The 23,403-nt window shown below is 38.8% G+C and overlaps 1 protein-coding gene and 1 pseudogene across 3 annotated transcripts in view; both read left to right on the top strand.

The window, feature by feature from the left end:
• TSG101 (tumor susceptibility 101) overlaps window positions 1-23,305 on the top strand; it is a 46,745-nt gene extending 23,440 nt beyond the window's left edge. For 2 of the 3 annotated variants that reach the window (XM_003818237.5, XM_008971509.5), the window contains 4 exons: window positions 926-1,017; window positions 19,545-19,747; window positions 21,739-21,978; window positions 22,977-23,305. In XM_003818237.5, the coding sequence (XP_003818285.1) occupies window positions 926-1,017; window positions 19,545-19,747; window positions 21,739-21,978; window positions 22,977-23,066 (625 nt within the window). In that variant the 3' untranslated portion in view covers window positions 23,067-23,305. Of the gene's footprint in view, window positions 1-925; window positions 1,018-19,544; window positions 19,748-21,738 lie in introns of all 3 variants that reach the window. The other variant, XM_063608127.1, reaches the window with a different exon arrangement.
• LOC117974868 (14-3-3 protein beta/alpha-like) lies at window positions 12,678-19,538 on the top strand (annotated as a pseudogene).
• Window positions 23,306-23,403: the final 98 nt, after the last annotated feature.

Below are 23,403 nucleotides of genomic sequence, written 5' to 3'. Positions count from 1 at the left end.
GGAGGCTGTGGCAGGAGAATGGCGTGAACCCAGGAGGTGGAGCTTGCAGTGAGCTGATATCACACCACTGCACTCCAGCCTGAGCAACAGGGCGAGACTCCGTCTCAAAAAAAAAAAAAAAAAAAAAAAAATTTAACCTGAAGAAGAGAAGCTTGAGGGAAAAATGTTAGAAGTTCTCAAATATTCGAGTTTTAGGAGTCTCCAAATAGTTGAGTGTCTTCCAAAATGCAAATTTAGGACTCCTATTTATAAATTATATTGAAATGATGTTTAATGTTAAATAGAGAAAGATGACCATTTGTCAGGGATGTTATAAATGATGTGTGTAGATAAGAGATTGTTGGAAAGGTGATTGGAGTAGAATACCTCTAAGGAAAGTTCCTCTGACTTTGATATGAATACATGAATGACAGAAACTGTCCAGAAAGTGAGAAAAAAGGTTTTTTTTTTAAACTAAAGATGAGTTTGGTACGAATGTTATCAAAAGAGGAAAAAAACTATTTAAAGACAAGTGTTTTCGGGTTAAATATCCCCAAAGGTTACCAATAAGCCACAGGTAAAAATTAAATAGTATCATTTTCCCACAGACTGAGAAATCGGAAAAGTTCTCTCACAAATTACTTGTTGCTTCTGATGCTGTTGGATTGTCCTTAGAAATACTCTAGTTACATTTCCGCTGCTATGAGGGTGACTGTCATATAACTGGGACCAAGCAAGAGCATTTAGCCATTTAAGAGTAAATGCAGTGTCATTAATACAATTTCCATAGAGCTTTACTTGAATAAACACTTGCAGCTCCAAAACTATAAATTCATCAACTGGTAAAACAACCATATGTCAAGCTTAACTTCCTGAATGGGGTTCTTCAAAATACTATAAGGTTGGGTCATCTTAAATGTTAAATGTTTTTTGTTCTTGTCTTTAGTGGTTACCCAGGCTGTCCTTACCCACCTGGTGGTCCATATCCTGCCACAACAAGTTCTCAGTACCCTTCTCAGCCTCCTGTGACCACTGTTGGTAAGTACCCTTGAAAACTTGTGTTTCACCATATAAGCAAAGTCTAACTCCCTATTGTGAAAAGCACATTTCACTTGTGAATTTTGGACTACTCTTTCTTCTTAGAGGAAAACCTATAATAATGTACTATAATCTTAAACTTGAAGTAAATGACTTAACATATAAATGAACCTTCTACCAGGGCATGAAAATAAATCTGATTAACTCATCAATCTTTCTTTTGATCACATAGTTTTATTTGTGAGCCAAACATGTGTTGAACTATTAGCAGATACATAGATTTTCCTAGCTTGGTTATATGTGAAAACAGATCACCATCATTAAGAGAAGAAAGTAAAATGGGTTAATATGAGCAGGTCAAATCAGACAAATTATTGAAGACCAGTAGTTTTTGCTTTTTGTGTTTGCTTATTAGCGTTACCTGAAATATAATTTTCTTCAACTAAAAAAACTAAGGCAGTGAGAGAATTTCTTTAGACTCCAGCCTTCACCTATGCCTATCTCCCACTACCTGCACCACCATATCTGCCTTCTCCCTGTTACCATAAGTTGGTTATCTTTGCTTCTATCTAAAGCTGATTTCTCCACTAGACCTTATCTCCTCTAATGTACTCAGGGGCATCACTTCAGCAGTTCCTCTCAAGTTTTGTTCTCTACTGGATGACTCATCAGCACAGAGAACCATGCCCTAAAAAAGCCTTAAAGAGTCCTCTTGAGACAAACAAATGGAAAGACATTTCATGCCCATGAAGAATTAATATTGTAAAAATGACTATATTACCCAAAGCAGTCTGTAGATTCAGTGCAGTCTGTGTCGAAATACCAATGTCAGTTTCCATAGAAATAGAAAAAGCTATCATAAAATGTATATGGAACCAAAAAAGAAGCCAAATAGCCAAAGTGATCTTGAACTAAAAGAACAAAGCTGGAAGCATCATACTACCTGACTTCAAAATATATTACAAGGTTATAGTAACCGAAACAGCATGGTATTGGTATAAAAACAGAAACAGACCAATGGAACAGAATAAAGGACCTAGAAATAAATCTACATATTTACAGCCAACTGATTTTCAGCAAAGGTGCCAAGAACATATATTGGGAAAAAGACATTGTTCATAAATGGTGGTGGGAAAACTGGGTATCCATATGCAGAAGAATGAAAACTGGACCCCTATCTTGCACCACATACAAAAATCAACTTGAGATGGATTAAAGACTTAATGTAAGACCCAAAGCTATAAAACTACTAGAAGAATACATAGGGGAAACCCTTCAGGACATTGGCCTAGGCAACCATTTTATAGTTAATATCTCAAAAGCATAGTCAACAAAAATAGACTACTGCGATGATACTAAATTAAAAAGCTTGTGAGCCAGATGCAGTGGCTCACGTCTGTAATCCCAGCACTTTGGGAAGCCAAGGCGGGCGAATCATTTGAGGTGAAGAGTTCAAGACCAGCCTGGCCAACATGGTAAAACCCCATCTCTCCTAAAAACTAAAAATGCAAAAATCTGGGCGTGGTGGTACACCCCTGTAATCCCAGCTACTTGGGAGGCTGAGGCAAGAGAATTGCTTGAACCTGGGAGGTAGAGGTTGCAGTGAGCCGAGATCGCGCCACTGCACTCCACCCTGGGCAACAGAGCGAGACCTTGTCTCAAAAAAAAAAGCTTCTGCACAACAAAGGAGATAGTCAACAAAGTAAAGAGACGACCTGTTGAGTGGGAGAAAATATTTGCAAAGTACCCATCTGACAAGGAACTAATAAATATACAAGGTATTGAAACCACTCAACAGTAAAACAAACCATTAAAAAGTGGGCAAAGAACATGAATAGACATTTCTTAAAGGAAGACATACAAATGGCCAACAGGTATATGAAAAAATGCTCAATATCACTCATCATCAGGAAAATGCAGATAAAAACCACAAAGAAATATAATCTCATCCCAGTTTGAATGGCCATTATTAAAAAGACAAAAAATAAAAAAATAACAAATGCTATTGAGGATGAGGAGAAAAGGGAACTTATACAATGTTGGTGGGAATGTAAATTAAAGCCACTATGGAAAACAGTATGGCAATTTCTAAAAAAACTAAAATTAGAACTACCAGACAGTTCAGCAATCCCACTGCTGGGTATTTATCCAAGGGAAAGGAAATCAGTATATTAAAGGAATACCTGTACTCCCATATTTATAGCAACAGTATTCATACTAGCTAAGATATGGAGTGAACCTAAGTATTTATCAGCAGATGAATGGATAAAGACAATGAGGTATGTGTACGCAGTGGAATACTGTTCAGCCATAAAAAATGAAAACGTCATTGTAGCAACATGGATGGAATTGGAAATAAACTAGGCGCAGAAAGACAAATATCAAATGTTCTCATGTGGGAGCCAAAAAACTTGATCTCTTGGAGGTAGACAGTAGAATGATAGACACCAGAGACTTAAGAACGGTGTGTGGGTGGGATAGGGCTTATGAAGAAAGGTTGGTTAATGAGTACAAACATACAGTTAGATAGAAGGAATAAGTTCTAATGTTTGATAGCAGAGTAGGGTGACTATAGTTAACAATGTATTGTCTATTTCAGAATAGCTAGAAGACTTAAAATGTTCTACCACATAGAAATGATAAATACTCAAGGTGATGGATACGCTAAATACCCTCACTTGAACATTACATTCCGTGCAGGTAACACAATATCACATGGTACCCACGTAAATATGTACAAATATTATGTATCTAAAAAAATTTTTTAGGCCAGGCACAGTGGCTCACACCTGTAATCCCAGCACTTTGGGAGGCCAAGGCGGGCAGATCGCGAGGTCAGGAGTTGGATACCAGCCTGGCCAACATGGTGAAACCCTGTCTCTACTAAAAATACAAAAAAATTAGTTGGGCGTGGTGGCGCACGCCTGTAATCCTAGCTACTCAAGAAGCTGAGGCAGGAGAATTGCTTGAACCCTGGAGGCAGAGGTTGCAGTGAGCTGAGATCAGACAACTATACTCCAGCCTGGGCAATAGAGTGGGACTCCATCTCAGGAAAAAATATATATATATATAAATATATATATTTATATATATTTATATATTTACATATAAATATATATTTAAATATAAACATATATTTATATATAAATATATATATTTAAATATAAACATATTTATATATAAATATATATATTTAAATATAAACATATTTATATATAAATATATATATTTAAATATAAACATATATTTATATATAAATATATATATTTAAATATAAACATATTTATATATAAATATATAAATATACATAAATATAAATATATATAAATAAATATATAAATATAAATATATATGATATATATTATATAAATATATAAAATATATCATATATAAATATATAATTATATATTATATAAATATATATATTTTATATATACATATTTAAAAAAGAATTCTCTTCTCTATTCTACTTTTCCTGCCACCACTATTGGATGTCTTCATTCTTCTCTGAATAACTCCTTGAAACAACTCTCTTTGTTATCTTCAGTACCTCTTCTCCGTTTTTCTCTTAAACCTCCTCCTTTTGGACTTTTTCTCATACCATTTTGCTAAAACTGGTCATGATTACCAATAACTTTTTGAGGTTACATCCAATGGATAGTTACTATTCTCATCTTGTCCTATCAGCAGCATTTGACACAGTTGGTTACTTCCTCCTTGATACACTTTCCTCTTGTTTTCCAAAACACCATGCTCACTTTATTTTCTTCCTGTCTCATGGGTATTCATACTTAGTCTCCTCTGCAAGTTCTTCCATTTTTCTTAACATTGGTGTGACCCTGGCTTAGTCTCCTTGGCACTCTCTATCCTCACTCTCCTGATAATTTCCACCAGTTCAATAGCTTTAAATACCATCTCTGTGCCCCCAGTTCTCAAATTTATGTCTCTGACCTATACCTCTCTCCTGAACTCAAGATTGTTATATCCAGCTGCCTTTTCAGTATCTCTACTTGGATGTTTAATAGGCATCTCAAACTCAACCAAAACCGAATTCTCAATCTTCCTAACACCTGCCCCATCTCCATTGTTACCTACTCTATACTCTTTGGAGTCATCCTTGACTCCTCATCAGGAAATCCTCTTGTCTTCAAAATATATCTAGAATCTGATCACATCCAGTGCTGATCCAAGTCACCATTATGGCTCATCTAATTTACTTCAGAAGCCTTCCACAAGATTTCTCTGCTTCTTTCCTTGTCCCCCTACATCTCTCTTTTCTGACACAGCAGCTAGAGTGATCCTAATAAAATATAAATAAATTGTATCACTCCTCTGCTCAAAACCTTCAAGTGATTTCCTGTTTCACTCAGAGTTCAGTCCAAAGTTCTTGGGCCCAGAAGGCCCTACATGATCCTGCCTTCTTCCCCATTACTTTTCTGACCTCATCTCCTACTGGTCTCCTGTCTAAGGATTTGTCCACGGCCTATTTCTGTGCATGGATCAGCCAGGCCTATCCTTACCAATTTGCTGCCACCACCACCACCAATCCCCCCTCCAACCCCCCACCCACATACTCAACATCCAGAAGAGTGCTTGGTATATAGAAGTTTGCTGTTAAAGAGATTTGCTGAGTTCCTGAATGAACATAGAATCTTGTGAAGTTTATTTTTCTGTTATGTTTTCTGATAACTTGTAACCATCCTGAGGTCTGATGTAAATGTCATCCCCCCACCCCATAAAGGGTTATTTCCACCGTTTTTCTCATTGATACACACTATTCAGGTTCCAGTGGTGTGGTTTTGATTTATTAAAATGTATTTGTCATTAATGTAACTATAATATAATGAAATGATTGGAGTTAGAAACCTAAATGATAAAAGGTCTTTAATCCATAAGCAAAGCACACTAAATCTGGTGAAGCTCTCTTATTTTGGTTCAGCATTATCAATAAAATAGGAATAGTGCTGTTTGTCACCCTGTTTCTCATTGAAATAATAGTATAATCCTTTTGATTTGTAGAGAACCTTAGTTTACAAAGATCTTTTTTATATTAACTTGTTTCATTACATTAGGTACAAAGCATTTTTTTATAGCTTAGATGATTTCCATATATCCAAAGAATAGAAATGTGTGGAAAATGATATATGTGGAATCAGATCTCATGTTTATGATTTTTGAACGGGTAATCAAATCAACTAATATTTTACTCTACATTTTCAAGAGTACTGTCTTAGGCATATAGGCTAGAGGCAAATTATTTTATGATAATTTAGGATATCCTTTAATATATATTGTTTTTCTACCCTTTGATCTTTACCTACTTGATTTGATTTTTTTCATCATATTTCATTAGTTGAACATTTAGTAGTCTGTTGAACTTTAGACTTAAAGGAAAGCAGAAACATAAAAGTATCATTTAGATATTAGAGTCCACAGTCACATTTTCTCAGTATATCAATGGTCACGATTTGGGCTGTTATTCTGTTACTGAGGCCATGAGAAAGAATGAATTTGGTTATTTATCCTTGTTTTTTTTGTTGTTGTTGTTTTTGAGACAGACTCGCTCTGTCGCCAAGGCTGGAGTGCAGTGGCGCGATCTCGGCTCACTGCAACCTCCACCTCTCAGGTTCAAGCAGTTCTACTGCCTCAGCCTCCCAAGTAGCTGGGATTAGAGGAGCGTACCACCACACCCAGCTAATTTTTATATTTTTAGTAGAGACAGGGTTTTACCATGTTGGCCAGGCTGATCTCCAACTGCAACTCCTGACCTCACCACCTGCCTCAACCCACCAAAGTGCTGGTATTACAGGCCTGAGCCACCACACCTGGCGCTATCCTTGTTTTTTGATACAGGATCTTGCTCTTGCTCAGGCTGGAGTGCAGTAGTGCTGTCTGCCCACTGCACCCTCCATCTCCTGGGCTCAGGTGATCCTCCCACCTCAGCCTCCTGAGTAGCTAGGACTGTAGACACATACCACCATGCCCGGCTAATTTTTGTATTGCCCAGGCTGGCCTTGAACTCCTAGATTCAAGTGATCCACCCGTGCTGGCCTCCCGGATTACAGATGTGAGTCACTGCACTAGGCTCCCTTGTTCTTTTTGAAACTTAGCAGTTTCACTCTGTAGATTTATTTTATTTTATTTTATTTTATTTTATTTTATTTTATTTTATTTTATTTTATTTTTGAGACAGAGTTTCGCTCTGCCACCCAGGCTGGAGTGCAGTGGCATGATCTCGGCTCACTGTAATCTCTGCCTCCTGGGTTCAAGTGATTCTCCTGCCTCAGCATCCTGAGTAGCTGAGACTATAGGCATGTGCCACCACACCCACTAATTTTTGTATTTTGTATGTTAGCCAGGCTGGTCAATCTCCTAACCTCAGGTGATCCACCTGCCTCAGCCTCCCAAAGTGCTGGGATTACAGGCATGAGCCACCTCACCCGGCCTGGATTTTAATTTTATGGTGTAATCTGAATTAAGAAAGATTTAAAATTTACCAGATGTTCAAAAATATTAGTATATAGTATGGTACCCAGAAGAGAATGGTGTTCCACTCAGTGACACTTCCATATGTTGTGAATTTATGTGTGAGGAATGTCAGTGGACTAATTGGCCCCTCCCTTGGAGGATGTACTCTCAGCTGTGCTTGTGCCAGAATCTCCAGGTTTATTTGATCTCTGTGGAGTCCTTTTTTTTTTTTTTTTGAGACGGAGTCTCACTCTGTTGTCCAGGCTGGAGGGCAGTGATGCAATCTCAGCTCACTGCAAGCTCCACCCTCCAGGTTCACGCCATTCTCTTGCCTCAGCCTTGATCTATGTAGAGTCCTTTTATCAGAGTGCTATAGACATCTTCAACCTCAGTTTACATAGTGTTTTGAAAACTAACTAGGGGAATGAGGAGGTGGTAGTTGGTGAATAATGAAGGAACAAACCAATTCATGTAGCAAAAAAAAAAAAAAACCTAACTGGTAGTATGCATTGAAACTTAACACAAAGATTCTTTTTCCTGTTACTGTAGGAGCAAAACATAAACTGACTATACCTATCTTAATCAGTTTCACATACAAGATCCCTGAAAAATAGTGGGTATGGATGGGCACCAGGTGAGCCACCACGAAGTTTCTCTACCACAACCACCACCCCTGCCCCTGGCAAAAAAAGAGGAAGTTAAAAGGCTTTGGTGATTCCTTACTCCAGTCTCAGCAGTGTGTGAAAGTTCTCTTTTGAAGGTTGACTTATTTTAAAAAGCTATATAGATGATTGTAGTTGATTTATAGCTCTGAATCCTAGGCTTTAGGCCTTTAACATATACACAGTTTGACCTTTTACTAGTTGCAGTTTAATAATAGTAAAATTGAAGGGTAGGTGTTTATTCCCGGTTAAAGCCAATACCTACCACAGAATTTTTCTTGGTAAAACTTCATAAATACTGTATATTTCAACCTCTGAGTTTTAAAAATGTCATTTTAAGATTTTGTTCCTAAAAATCAAATAAACAAGGATCAGAAACAGTAAGTTTGGAAGGGTGCTATTAACAGAGATTCAGGGACCAGTTTTACCGTTGTTAAAGTGTTGTTTAAAAATGTGGGAGTGGAAAACCCTGAAAATGCTGCAGCTGAATGATGTGTTTCTGTAGTTTCCACTCTTTAGTCCATACTGAATATTTAGATAAAGGAAAAGGTAAAGAAAAATAAGAGAGCTTACCTGTTAATATTTCTTTGAGGACAGAAGCTAGTAAACATGACAAGTTTTTCTTGACTGTCTTATCCAATGCTGTTCTTCCCTCTGGCCATCCTAGATTAAGTGTTTGGCCTACAGAAACTGTACTTTCAGGATATGGCACCCAAGGCACCCAGCCCATGTGGGTTTACTAGTGCACGCTTGCTTGTGTGCAGGTTTGGGTGCCTCTTCCCCACACCTTTCACAGACTTCCTTTGGGAATAACTGCCTCATCTTCAGGATAAGTAGCGTTTTCTTCCAATCCTGGACAGTCAGTGAGTCGTGAGTGAAATTTAAATGCTGAGAGTTTAGTCTGCTAAATGTTAAATCCTTTTCTGCCAAAGCAATAATGATAACAGAAATTCAAAGCAATAATGATAGATTTGAAAGCTTTTAAAAAAGCTATTGTGTAAGTTAACAAATGATTTTTATTTTATTAGTAAAGGAAAGGTAGGAGAAGCTGATTCATTTGGCTTCCTGTCGTTATTCCTATAGAATACCTCTAACATAATAGATTCTTAAATTAGTCTTTTCACAAAACGTTAATTTTAATGGAATTACTTCGATTCTGATTCATTTTTTTAAGAATAGAATTTTAACTCTCCTTCAGATTTATTGGCTTTTGTGCTTATGCCTACCAGGTAGCATCTTTCATCTTTTATGACTTACTATGATAGCTGAATGATTTTGTCACACTGTTTCTTTTTTGGAGTAGTTATTATTTTGGTGTCTCATTTTAGCAAGACTTACACCTACTTACCTTCACTTTTGAAAACTTTAATTTTTATGTAAATGAATTTAAACTTTTTTTGTGGTGTGTGTTTATTTTCAAGAAGTGTAAACCTGCTGATAGCTTTCTTTAAATTTTTTCTTATTGATTATGTTGATAGAAACTTTCTAGAGCTCAAGTAAATCGCATTTTTCTGAGTGTTTAAAAGATAAATTGAGGCCCCCTAATTTCTTTGGAAGAAAAGCTCCATAGCCTGCACAAAGCCTGTAAGTAGTATTAGAAGCTTACATATTCATACACTATAAATAAAAAGGACTTTTGTAAGCCATGTAATGGATTTGCAGGGTTTGCACTTAATAGCACAGATCAGAACTCCTTTGCTCATACAGTTGTCTGAAATGTTCTTCCTTCTTCAGAGATAGACCTGTTTTTTGTTTTTTATTATGAAAGAAAAATAATCCTCATATGTTCTCGGTCTAGTTTCTAAATAGATGGTCAGTAAGCTACTGTGTGGGATTACTTGGGCTCCATAGTTTGCTGTGTAGCACAGATGCCAGACCTAGGACCATTATGTGGGCCTGCGCAAGTAACATCCAGGAGTAAAAATGCTGGGCAGGTAGTTTACCTTTGCTGATTAAGGGTGAGGTCAGAAAAATTATCGTTGAGTTATTTTATAGTTTACTTTGGGCTTATGGATTCTTTCTCTAATATAAAATAGCTTCATTTGAGTTCCAGGAAGTAGTGATCGTTTGTAAATACTCTTAGGAGATAAATGAAACCGGGTGTCTTAAGTGTTTAAATAGTGGCTTTAAATCAGGTAGTGTATACTAGTGCACTGTGAATATACTTGCATAAATTATTCAATGAATTTTTGGGTCCATTGAGTGTAGAGTGTTGGTTTCCTAATACTAGAAAAATTATATCTTATTTCCTAAGGATTAAGTTTGGAGATCAGATCCTACCTGACATTTAAAGGAAGTTTTGCTTAAGATTTTTACTCAAAGTCTGTTAGCTCTTCAACTGCTAATCTGGAATTGTAGAAGGGCACTTTTGAAATCTGACTCTACTTGAGTAAAAAGGTCAGTGTGTTGGGGACTTGGGGTATGGCAGTTTGCCAAAAACTCTTCTTATTCTTGTTATAGCAGGTATAGAGAATATTCAAATTTCTTCTAAGATGTTTGAGAAGAAAGTTTGGTTTGGTAAGTGTTCACAAAGTAGATGAGAATCTTCCGCCAAATCTTTTTTCTTATTTGTTTGCATAAACATTATCTTAAAGTGGCATGGTTCATCGAATTTTGAACTTTGATGAGTTTTTCTTTTACTTCTTTGAAAAACTCTGGGTTTTTCTTTTTTTACTTTCTTATTTCAGATCTTAGTTATAATTCCTTTTTTTTTTTTTACAAAGTAGTTCGATTTTTTTAAGTTTAGATATACTTCACAGTGAAGTCTATGTGTGATAGAGATAAGACTAGGTCTAATCTTGGTGTTTGTAACTTCCTCAGGTGAACTGTGACCTTTATAGGCCAAGTGACTGCTGCCTCGGCTTGGTTCTTATTTTGAGTGTTAATGACTTTGGCTGGAAAGTCTTGGCAAGGACTTATTTGGTGGTATTATGGTAGCATTTGCCTGAACATATTCTATAAAGAGAAACAGAATGTAAATTCCAGGATTTAAATGTGTGTTTTTAAAAATAAGGATTTAAAAATTTAGCATCAGTATAATTTGACCCATTAGACCAGATATAATAGCTTTAACAAAGTATGTTGATGTGTTTATGTGTGAAAAATTCACTAACTATAAAAAGACTCAAGTTTTCATTAGTTCTGATAACTTCTGTGCCAATGAATGGAATACCACCACTGTTGCATGTGATTGAATGCTTAATTATAGACATATCATTTAGGTACGTAATCTATGGGAGAAGGATTTTCCTTCCTGTCTCACAAGAACCATCATAATGTTTCATATAGATTATAAGACAGGTTCTTCTAGAAAGGTTTTAAAATTCCTTTTGCTAATGCATCCTTACTATAAACTGGGGACTTAATGAAATCTTCAATAGTCATCATATCATGAATCATCCTTTGGATATGAAATTCTAAACCAAACTCTTGTAGAAATTGGCTCTTTTTCACTTGCTTTAAAGGACTTTTTAAGTACAGTATAAGAAATTAGAGATTTTTATTTGGTCTAAATTCTGTCCAGATGACTGAACAGCTAAGACTTTAATTCATATTAAGTCTGTGAAAGAGAGCTCACTCTCTGACGTATTTTAATCTGTATGTTCAGTGAGTGTGGAAAGATGTGTTGCCTTTTCATATGGCCTCATTTGAAGTAGACCGACTTATTCTACAAATTGCCATGAAGAGCAAGTTCTTGATTAGGTAAGAAAATACTCTTTAATTAAGGACCTGTAAAGTTTGGAAGTTCACAAAACCACCTGCACTTCTGACACTCATTGCAAGTTCATGGTTTCCCAAGGCCACCCTAAAGTTCTATAATTATCTAGAAGGACTTTAAAAGCTCACTGAAAGCTATTATACTCACAGTTATGACTTATGGCAAAAGATACAGATTAAAATAGGCTGAGGAAAGACACGTGGGCAACCCAGAAAGTTTCAAGTGCAAAGCTTCTAGTTGTCTTTTCCCAGTGGAGTCATAGGCAGTGCTGACTTTTCCCAGTAACAGTATGTATCATTATGCATGGAGTATTACCGACCAAGGTAGCTCACCTGAGCCTTGGGTCTAGAGTTTTTATCAGGACTTGGTCATATAGACACCATTGACTGCCTATGAGGCTGACCTTTAGTCTCCAGCTCCTCCAGAGGTTGAGCTGTTACCTATCACTGCATGGCCCAGACCCCCATAAATCACATTGTTAGACTGTCTGGTGTAGATAAAGAACACTCTAATTAGTCAGGAAGTTCTGAGGGCTTAGACATCACCTCCAGGAGCCAAGGGCAAAGGCGTGGCCTCTCTGGGTAAAGTTAATTCTTTACTACACAGAACCAAGCTGTAAGGCATTTTGCCTTATTTTGCTTGAACTTTAAAAATATCCGAATACAGGAGCTGCTGCTACCGTCGCTGCAGCCACGGCAGGCACCGCCACCGCTGCCAGAGGAGTGGGCTTGGGAAGGAAGTGGTCACCTCACTTGGAGCTTTGCTCAGAAGCATCCTCGTCCCCTGCAGCCCTCCCACGGGAATGACTGGATAAAAGTGAGCTGGTACAGAAAGCCAACTCACTGAGCAGGCTGAGCGCTATGATGATATGGCTGTAGTCACGAAGGCAGTCACAGAACGAGGCATGAATTCTCCAACGAAGAGAGAAATCTGCTCTCTGTTGCCTACAAGAACATGGTTGGTGCCCGCTGCTTTCCTGGCATGTCATCTCCAGCATTGAGCAGAAAACAGAGAAATGAGAAACAGCAGCAGATGGGGAGAGAGTAGCATGAGAAGATAGAGGCGGAACTGCAGGACATCTGCAATGACGTTCTGGAGCTGTTGGACAGATATCTTGTTCTCAATTCTATACAACCATTTTCTATTTGAAAATGAAAGGAGATTATTTTAGGTGTCTTTCTGAAGTGGCATCTGGAGACAACAAACCAACCACTGTGTGGAATTCCCAGCAGGCTTACCAGGAAGCATTTGAAATTAGTAAGAAAGAAGAAATGCAGCCTACACATCCAGTGTGACTTGGTCTGGCACGTAATTTCTCAGTCTTTTACTATGAGATTCTAAACTCTCCTGAAAAGGCCTGCAGCCTGGCAAAAACAGTATTTGATGAAGCAATTACTGAATTGGATACACTGAATGAAGAGTCTTATAAAGACAGCACTCTGATCATGCAATTACTTGGGACAGTGTTACTCTGTGGACATCGGAAAACCAGGAAGATGAAGGAGATGCTGGGGAGGGAGAGAAGTAATGTTTCTTGTGCTTTGTAATCTGTTCAATGTCACTCTGTACCCTCCACGTATATCCCTTGTGTGGTAAAAAATAATTGTATGTTGACTTTGGATTTTTCACAGCCTCAGCCTAGCAAAAATGGTTCATGGGATAAACAGCTGGTGTTCGTATTCTAAAACTCAGATTGGTCACATAAATGCCACGGCATTCTGAAGTTTTGATTTTGATTAACATTGACAGGATTACTGTGTGTTTAGTTTTTTTTAATTCAACACTGTGATTATGGGGTTTTGTAATTTAGCAAAACTCTTACTTGTAGAAAAAATAGACCTGAATTATGTGTAACTTTTTGGAAAGTTTAATCTGATATCAGAATCATTGAAATACAATTCCATTGTAAAGTTGTACAGAAGGTTATAGAGATTATATTATGATGCTAGAACCTGGAGTGAGACACACATCATTTGGCATTTGAGTTTAATGGTAATTCATAGTAATGCTGCCTGTTGTTTGGCACTTAAAGACACTTGACCTGTTTGGGCTGTTGCCACTCAAAAGTTCATGACCACAGATGTCCACAGTGTCTTCCTCTGAAGAAACTCGAATCCTGAAATTTAAATTCTTTGTGGCAGATAACTGGCTTATGACACCTTGAAAAGTCCAAGTGCTCATATAACACACCTGACTAAATCCCCTTTTCTACTGCAATGTGTTCACTTTGTTACCAATTTGCAACTTGTGCTTCAATAATGGAATCTATTTTCATTGTTAACACTGAGCTAAAGAAAAGCCGTGTGTTTTATGAATGACCTTATCTGTTTCCTGGATAATACCTTTAAGAATAATCTTCTGAGTCAGGCATGGTGGTGTAGGCATATAGTCCCAACTACTTGGGAGGCCGAGGCAGGAGGATCGCCTGAGCGTAGGAGTTTAAGGCTGCAGTGCCCTGTGGTTGCACCTGTGAATAACTGCACTCCAGCCTGGACAACATAGGGAGACCTCATCTCCAAAAAAAAAAAAAAATAGAATGATGTTCTGTAGAGATTGCCTTTCACTTGAGGAGTACTGAATTTCCTGGCTTGGGGCTTTTAAATTTTGAAATCAAAACATTCTTTCCCACCATCCTTTTTTTTTTTTTTTTGAGATGGAGTCTTGCTGTGTTGTCAGGCTGGAGTGCAGTGGCGTGATCTCGGCTTACTGCAACCTCCGCCTCCCAGGTTCCAGCAATTCTCCTGTCTCAGCCTCCCAAGTAGCTGGGACTACAGGCACGCACCACCACGCCCAGCTAATTTTTGTATTTTTAGTAGAGATGGGTTTTCACCATGTTGATCTCGATCTCTTGACCTCATGATCCACCTGCCTTGGCCTCCCAAAGTGCTGGAATTGCAGGTGTGAGCCACTGCGCCTGGCCCCCCATCATCCTTTTTGACTGTTGACTTTGGTTTTCCCTTCCCTCCTCTCTAAATTTCTGTCCTTCTGCTTCCTTCCTTTTTTTGCTTTTTGAATTCTATCTTTACCTGTCTTTTGTTCACTTTTTAATGCTGTATATGGGCAGGGGTGAGAGACATTAGCGAGCACCTTGGTGAGCAAGCCTGGCTTTAAAGACTTGAGAAGAACTTCTAGCACCAGAGCTCTGTCTTCCTCCAGTTCTCAACACGGTGTTGCTCTTTAGTCATACCAGGATCTGAATCAAAAAAGTATTTTTAAATATCCCTGACTTCTCCCTGTATTGAGGCTGGCCCTGATCATGCTTTTTAGTGCCCCTCACCAGGTCTCCCAAGTGCACTTATCCAGCTCAACTCTCAGATGTGTTTTAACGAGACCCTATATTCAGGGAAGTTGTGTGGACACTGCAGTGGAGAGAATTGATAATAGGCCTATCAGTCTCACAATATCACCCCTCTACCTTTAACATTCCATCTAGCTGTAGAGTCCATCTGTTTGTCCATCTGCTGAAATGAGAAAAGAAAACCTCATGCACTGATTTAAAACAAACCAAAAAAAGAAAAAAAACAAAAATCCCTCCTTTCTAACTGAACAAAAATGTGCAGTTAATAGTTGGCCCTTGAAAATGCAGTAGTGAATGTGGAGCTAAGCCTGTTTGTATATCTGGTAGCTCTTTTCTTGCTTTGTTTTTCCTTAACCAGTATTCTGCCTAATGTTTTCTTCTGTGATGGTTATATTGCCTAGCAAGCACACCTGTGGTTGTGAAAACAGTATAGCAAAAAAGAAAAATCCCGTTACTGATGTACTAGGTCTGTGTATGTCTTTTAAACAGTTCCAGTTTCACCTTACACAGAATAATCAGGAAAAGTGTAAAACTTCAAAAGTGAAATAAAAATTTTATCAGTTAAAAACAAAAAATACCCAAATACGAAAAAAAAAGATCTGCCAAAAGCTTCCTGCCTAATACTGTAATTTGAAGATGAGATGGGCGACATGGAGCAATGGAAAAGGAGGATGTATGCTCACTGAAGCATGAGCTGGGCCACCACTCCTGTTACAAACCAGGAATTATAGCAGATTCCTATACTTTGAGGTTTTTTTGTTTCTTTTGTTTTTGTTTTTTGCAATAGCAAATAGGTGGGATGCCAGGCACAGTGGCTCATGCCTGTAATCCCAGCACTCCAGGAGGCTGAGGAAGGAGGATAGCTTGAGCCTGGAATTTGAGACCAGCCTGAGCAACATAGTGAGACTACCTCTCTACTAGAAAAAAAATTTTAATGGTTACAGAAACGATCTAATGTTTTTTCTTCCTTGTGTTAAGGTGTTTTAGTAAAGTTTTCTCAAATTACATTGCATTTTACATTTTTTCTAATCCTTTGAATTTGTTGTGAGAGACCAAAATTATAAATCAGTTTTCCCCTCCCTGCCAAAAATGGAAACCAAAGCAAGTCCAGGAGATTGAATTATGGTAATTATGGTAGTATTCTTTGTTAAAGAATTTGGATGTTCCCTTGGGAACAGAAATTTTTTTTTCTTTTTTTTTTATTATTATACTTTTAGGGTACATGTGCATAACGTGCAGGTTAGTTACATATGTATACATGTGCCATGTTGTTGTGCTGCACCTATTAACTCGTCATTTAACATTAGGTATATCTCCTAATGCTATCCCTCCCCCCACCCCACAACAGGTCCCGATGTGTGATGTTCCCCTTCCTGTGTCCATGTGTTCTCATTGTTCAGTTCCCACCTATGAGTGAGAACATGCAGTGTTTGGTTTTTTGTCCTTGTGATAGTTTGCTGAGAATGATGGTTTCCAGCTTCATCCATGTCCCTACAAAGGACATGAACTCATCATTTTTTATGGCTGCATAGTATTCCATGGTGTATATGTGCCACATTTTCTTAATCCAGTCTATCATTGTTGGACATTTGGGTTGGTTCCAAGTCTTTGCTATTGTGAACAGTGCTGCAATAAACATACGTGTGCATGTGTCTTTATAGCAGCATGATTTATAATCCTTTGGGTATATACCCAGTAATGGGATGGCTGGGTCAAATGGTATTTCTAGTTCTAGATCCCTGAGGAATCGCCACACTGACTTCCACAATGGTTGAACTAGTTTACAGTCCCACCAACAGTGTAAAAGTGTTCCTATTTCTCCACATCCTCTCCAGCACCTGTTGTTTCCTGACTTTTTAATGATCACCATTCTAACTGGTGTGAGATGGTATCTCATTGTGGTTTTGATTTGCATTTCTCTGATGGCCAGTGATGATGAGCATTTTTTCATGTGTCTTTTGGCTGCATAAGAAATTTTTAAAGAATTTAACTGCCGAAGGGGCTTAGCCCTGAATTATGGTGGCTGGTTGGGCAGAATTGTTTGAATGAAGTGAAGCAGTGATAGTGTTGATGATGCAGGATTTTCTTCTCAGTCACTCTGCAAGCCAGGGACCTCTGACGAGCGACACCCTGCCTGGGCCTCCCTCAACCATGCTACCTGCTGCCAGAGACAGCCCTCCCATTCGGCCCACTTGGGCCGAGTCTGGCTTACCCGCTGGTTCCCGAGTTCTTGTCCTGTGCCCACAAAGAATGGGGATGCACTGACAATCAAAGAGTGAGCAAGACAGGGAGTTTTATTGACTGATGAAAGAGCTTTCAGTGGAGAGGGGATGCAGGGGTGGTTCCCCTACCCAAAGGTGGGAAAGTCCCCTCTAAGTGGCTGAGTCCTGTGGCTTCTTACAGGCTCAGAATAGGGGAAGGGCAGGCCATAGGTAGTATTGGAAAAGGCAACATTTGATTGGTTAAAAGGCATTATTGAGGAAGAATCAATGGGAAAGGGTGGGCAAACAGGAATAGAAGTTCTCACTCTAGGTCAGGGGTTTCATCCGGGACCAGCAGTCCAATCTTTCAGCCTTCAGGCTGTTTTTGGCTTGAAGGTGGCGTTTCACCGGGGACCCACCCCATCTGCCTCAGCATTTGGCTGCCTCCTGTTGCTATTAATGAAATCCATAATTTTAAATATTTTACTCTATTAATGACTTTTCAGCACTGTTTCCAACCACATGCCTTCAAAGCAGTAGAGCTTCAGCAGTTCATTTTTCTGATTTTCAGGTAGTAGAGATATTGATGAGTTCTTTCATTTGGTTTAATACCACCATACCATTTATTTTGGAGCGCTCATATATTTATAAACAATTTTAATAATTACCTTCTTCTACATTCCAGCAGAAGACAAGAGAAGGGAAGTTTCCAAAAAAGCACATTCTAAGGACTTCTAACCACCTGAGGCCTTTTCTCTAGGACTCCTAGAAGATAACCAATTCTGTTGATTTCAGGAGATCATTCAGCAACAGTTTGCCACCCTTAACATTTAGTATTTAGGCTGCATAATAAGGATTATAGAGACCTTTCCTTCAGAAAATAGGTTATTAAACTAATAAATATAGTGATAACTGTTAAGAGAGAGCAGATTCTAGTTGTTGTGCTGACGTTTTGGGAATTATGGTTAATGGAGGAAAGATCATTGGCAAAGATTAGGTTTCACCATAATTTAATGGTAGAGAGAAGATGGGATCTGATATTCGAGAGCATTAAACTTTTTTGTTAGTTTAGAATGGCTTAGAGTTTGTTGACAGAGTTTGTTGATGGTTTTGGTAAAAAGCAGGATCATCTAACAGGTAATTAGAAGACCCAGGTAATTCATAAGGCCCTTCAGGAAGTTTGCTTCCCAGCTGCTCGGGAGGCTGAGGCAGGAGAATCGCTTGAACTCAGGAGGCAGAGGTTGCAGTGAGCCGAGATCATGCGACTGCACTCCAGCCTGGGTGACAGAGTGAGACTCCATCTCAAAAAAAAAAAAAAAAAAAAGCGGCAATTAAGGTTAAATATACTTACGTCTTCACATAGTATTTTATAATCAAACATAATTAAAAGTCAAAATGCCATTTACACATTTGCTGATTTGGGACAATAACTGAAGAACACTGATAGTCATAAAGAATACCCAAACTTATGTTAGAAAGGGGACCTTTTTGAAGAAAATATCCAGGGGATGTTTATTTGATCTGAAATATGCATGGAAATGATATACTGATTAGGAAGGGACATTTGGAAGAGAATAGTAAAGAATCTGGGAATAAACAGTTTATCAGCTGTTGAATTTTTTGGATGTCATTCTTTTTTGTTCATCCATTCTGTCCTGTTGGTAAAGGGTGAAGTAGTAAAAGTCTTACAGAGGGAAGCCTTATTAACCTGTACATTCGTTTAGGGAAACTGCCCATTCTCAGTCCTCTCACTGGCCTCTACAGTGGGCACTTGTCTCCTTCAGCTTAGCAGCGAAGCCTGATGTTGGACTTGGCCTGCACCAAATGTTTTTCCTTAGTGGAAATTATTGTGCCATTTGTTGGTGATTTAGGAATAATTGTAATTGGTAGGGACATAGCCTCTGTCTCATTGAGAAAATAACTAATTGTAGCTAATTGTTTGGGCTATGAATAGGGAAACTGGGTTTAACATGGATTAATAGTAATCTCTTGTAGGGCAAGTATTTCTGAATCAACTCAGATTTTTACATTATTTCTCATGAAACTGGTAACATAATTTTTTTCTTTCCTCACATTTTGAAAGTGTCGGTTCATATTGCCCCCTTTTCTGAAGGTTCCTGTGAGACAAATAGAAGGAACTTGGGAAGTAAGCAAGTGTTTTTTGCCTCTGTTTCCTGCAGGTCCCAGTAGGGATGGCACAATCAGCGAGGACACCATCCGAGCCTCTCTCATCTCTGCGGTCAGTGACAAACTGAGATGGCGGATGAAGGAGGAAATGGATCGTGCCCAGGCAGAGCTCAATGCCTTGAAACGAACAGAAGAAGACCTGAAAAAGGGTCACCAGAAACTGGAAGAGATGGTTACCCGTTTAGATCAAGAAGTAGTAAGTGACTCATTAAAGACTTAAAATTTTTGGATTGAATTGTAGCCATGGCAGAGTGTTCTATATGTTCCCTGGATGTTGTGGGCATAGTAGGAGTTCAGAAAATTATAGGCATCTTTAAACATTTGAATGTAATTTTTTATACCTTTGTTTACAGTGGAGCCTATGTTTGGCATTTGGTCTTAGATTGGGAGGGGTATAATATTTAGACCATTTTGTTTGCACCTTGTATTAGTTCGTTTTCACGCTGCTGATAAAGACATATCCGAGACTTGAGAGAAAAAGAGGTTTAATTGGACTTACAGTTCCACATGGCTGGGGAGACCTCAGAATCATGGTGGGAGGCAAAAGGCACTCCTTTTTTTTTCTTTTGAGAGAGAGTTTCACTCTTGCGCTCAGGCTGGAGTGAAGTGGTGCAATCTTGGCTCACTACAACCTCCACCCCCCAGGTTCAAGCGATTCTCCTGCCTCAGCCTCCTGAGTAGCTGAGATTACAGGTGCCTGCCACCATGCTTGGCTAATTTTTGTATTTTTTAGTAGAGACGGGGTATCACCATGTTGGCCAGGCTCGTCCCGAACTCCTGATCTCAGGTGATCCACCCACCTTGGCCTCCCAAAGTGTTGGGATTACAGGAGTGAGCCACTGTGCCCAGCCAAAAGGCACTTCTTACATGGTGGTGGCAAGGGGAAATGAGGAGGAAGCAAAAGCTGGAACCCCTGATAAACCCATCAGATCTTGTGAGACTTACTATCACGAGAATAGAAAGACCGGCTCCCATGATTCAATTACCACCCCCGCGTGCCATCCCTCCCCACCCCCCGCTACACACACACACACACACACGCACGCACACAGGTCCCTTTCTGTAGAATACAATTCAAGTTGAGATTTGGGTGGGGACACAGCCAAACCGTATCACACCTTTGCCCTAGGAAATGTTTTAGGCAAAGGATGTTTTAACCCAAAGGAGGACTGTTTGAGTGCTTGATGTTGCCAGTTACTAGGAAATAAGTTTAGAGAGTTCTAAGCCATGATAAAGATCTGCACATCTTAGGAGCAGACTTAAAAGGACAGTACTATTTTATTGTTTCCAAAGGTTGTGTGAGCCATTTTTTAAAAGTATGTTCAGGGAACTTTCTCAATAATCCAGAGATACTTGGTTGGCTAAAGAGCTACATATAAACATAGCATATGCAACCTTCAGCTCTTTAAGCTTTCTCATAACAGACAGCTATGCCTTGGACAGTCCGTGTGTAAGTCAGCCCTATGGCTTTGCTTAATGATGATAAAGTGGAAGCATCAGCATAATTGAAGTGCCAATTTCACGCTCCATTTTCATCCCCATGAGGGAGAATTTATTCCAGTAAATGTGTGTTTTTGATGGAATAGTAAAGAATTCTTAGAAGGTTGAGGGCTTTGTGGAAAGTGATTTGTATGTACCCATTAGCCTTACAAAGTGGTTCTAGATTGTAAAATGAGCCTCGAAGTAGCCAATTTTTAGAATTCAGGAAAGTGACACCAATACAACTCAGAGCCTACAACCAGCACCTGCGTGTGATACTTTGTGATTAGAATGCAGACATTTGGGCCTCTATGCATTGAATCCTCTTCATAGACTGAGGAAAGTTACTCTCCTTTGGCAGGTGCTCACTTGTTGGGAAGAAAAACCTCTTATGATTTTCTATGTAAAGGAACCTTCTGCTGGAAAGTATCTTGTCTGACGGCTTAGTTTGCAGTATCATTTGTCGCTGACAGGTGACAAGCTTGTTGCTGTCACCTCAGGATATCTCCATCATTACTCTATTTCACTCAGCATAGTAGATCACATCTTTTCCTCTACCTTTGACCAGGGTGTTATTTGAAACATTATTCTCATCCATGAGTTGTTTAAACATGGTTGTTAGCCTGTCTTTTCCTGTGAAGTGTTGTAGATGTCTGACAAGTGGATAATTATGTACAGTTATTAATGCTTGGACTGTTCTGTTTTCAGGCCGAGGTTGATAAAAACATAGAACTTTTGAAAAAGAAGGATGAAGAACTCAGTTCTGCTCTGGAAAAAATGGAAAATCAGTCTGAAAACAATGATATCGATGAAGTTATCATTCCCACAGCTCCCTTATACAAACAGATCCTGAATCTGTATGCAGAAGAAAACGCTATTGAAGACACTATCTTTTACTTGGGAGAAGCCTTGAGAAGGGGCGTGATAGACCTGGATGTCTTCCTGAAGGTATTTCTTCATTTTACGTTCCAAGATTTTTTAACTTGGGTTGTAGAGGCACTGACCTTGCAAACCACAAACCAAGAGAGTTTCTTTGTAGTATGGATTAAGATTCTTTATCTTCCCAAAAAACACTAAATGAGATGTAGGGTTTTGCACCATCTTTTTACCTACAGAGTACTGAGGATTGGTCTGAGCAGGGGAAGAAAAGTGGGCTGGTGGCTGCAGTTCTCTGCTCACAGGCAGCATTAAGATGAGTGTAACTCTTCTGTGCCTGGGTGGATCAGGAGGTACGATCAGATTTCCATTGGTTATTTGAGGTCATACCACCTAAATTGAGATCACTGATTGTGCCACCTCCATTTTTTATCTGTTAATTTTCTTAGAGTTATATAACTTTAGACCAGTTTTCCCACATCAAAGTATCAGGCTGCCCTTTCAAGCCCTCTTGAATGAAAGTTGTCTCAAGCTTAATGCTGTTGTACAGAGGAAAATCTAGTAAGCGAAGTTTGGCTACTGCTGTCTCTTGGGTCATGGAGAACATGGTTTTAGGGATAATAGCAGCCACCCTTGGGATATCTGATCCAGCTGGAGCTGGAGCCTGGTCAGGTCAGGTGCTGATCTTGCCTATCTATCTCCTCTCACTGTGGGGGAATGGCCAAACCATGTGCCTCAGAAGTGGTACAACCACATGAATGGCTGGATATAAACCAGAGACCCGAGAGAGGACTCTTTTTCTGTACAATCTCTTGCTTGAGTGGCATGGCTTAGGAAAAGAAAGTGTAGGTCAAACTCCTGAGCCAGATCCTGCAATGTAATGCTTTCCCTGTTGAGTAAGCCTTTATAATATGCAGCTTAAAAGCCACATATAATGAGGTATTCATTCCAAAGGTTGGCAGGTCATGAGTTAGGGTTCTTAGATCCCATCTAGGTTACAAATTGTCTATTTTATGCCTGGGCCTAAATCAAAGCCATTCTAAACTATTCAAACTTTTCTCCCCTCCCAGCATGTACGTCTTCTGTCCCGTAAACAGTTCCAGCTGAGGGCACTAATGCAAAAAGCAAGAAAGACTGCCGGTCTCAGTGACCTCTACTGACTTCTCTGATACCAGCTGGAGGTTGAGCTCTTCTTAAAGTATTCTTCTCTTCCTTTCTTTTATCAGTAGGTGCCCAGAATAAGTTATTGCAGTTTATCATTCAAGTGTAAAATATTTTGAATCAATAATATATTTTCTGTTTTCTTTTGGTAAAGACTGGCTTTTATTAATGCACTTTCTATCCTCTGTAAACTTTTTGTGCTGAATGTTGGGACTGCTAAATAAAATTTGTTGCATAATTTTTCTCTCCTTTATTAGACTTTAGGAAAGATCCATGAAACCTTAGTAAGCCCAACTTCTCATTTAGCAAAAAAGGCATAAAATCCATCTTAAGTTG

Source organism: Pan paniscus, chromosome 9 (assembly GCF_029289425.2).
Source record: "Pan paniscus chromosome 9, NHGRI_mPanPan1-v2.0_pri, whole genome shotgun sequence".
Lineage (NCBI taxonomy): Eukaryota > Metazoa > Chordata > Mammalia > Primates > Hominidae > Pan > Pan paniscus.
Note: the sequence above shows the minus strand (reverse complement) of the source record. Positions and strands in the feature narration are given on the sequence as shown.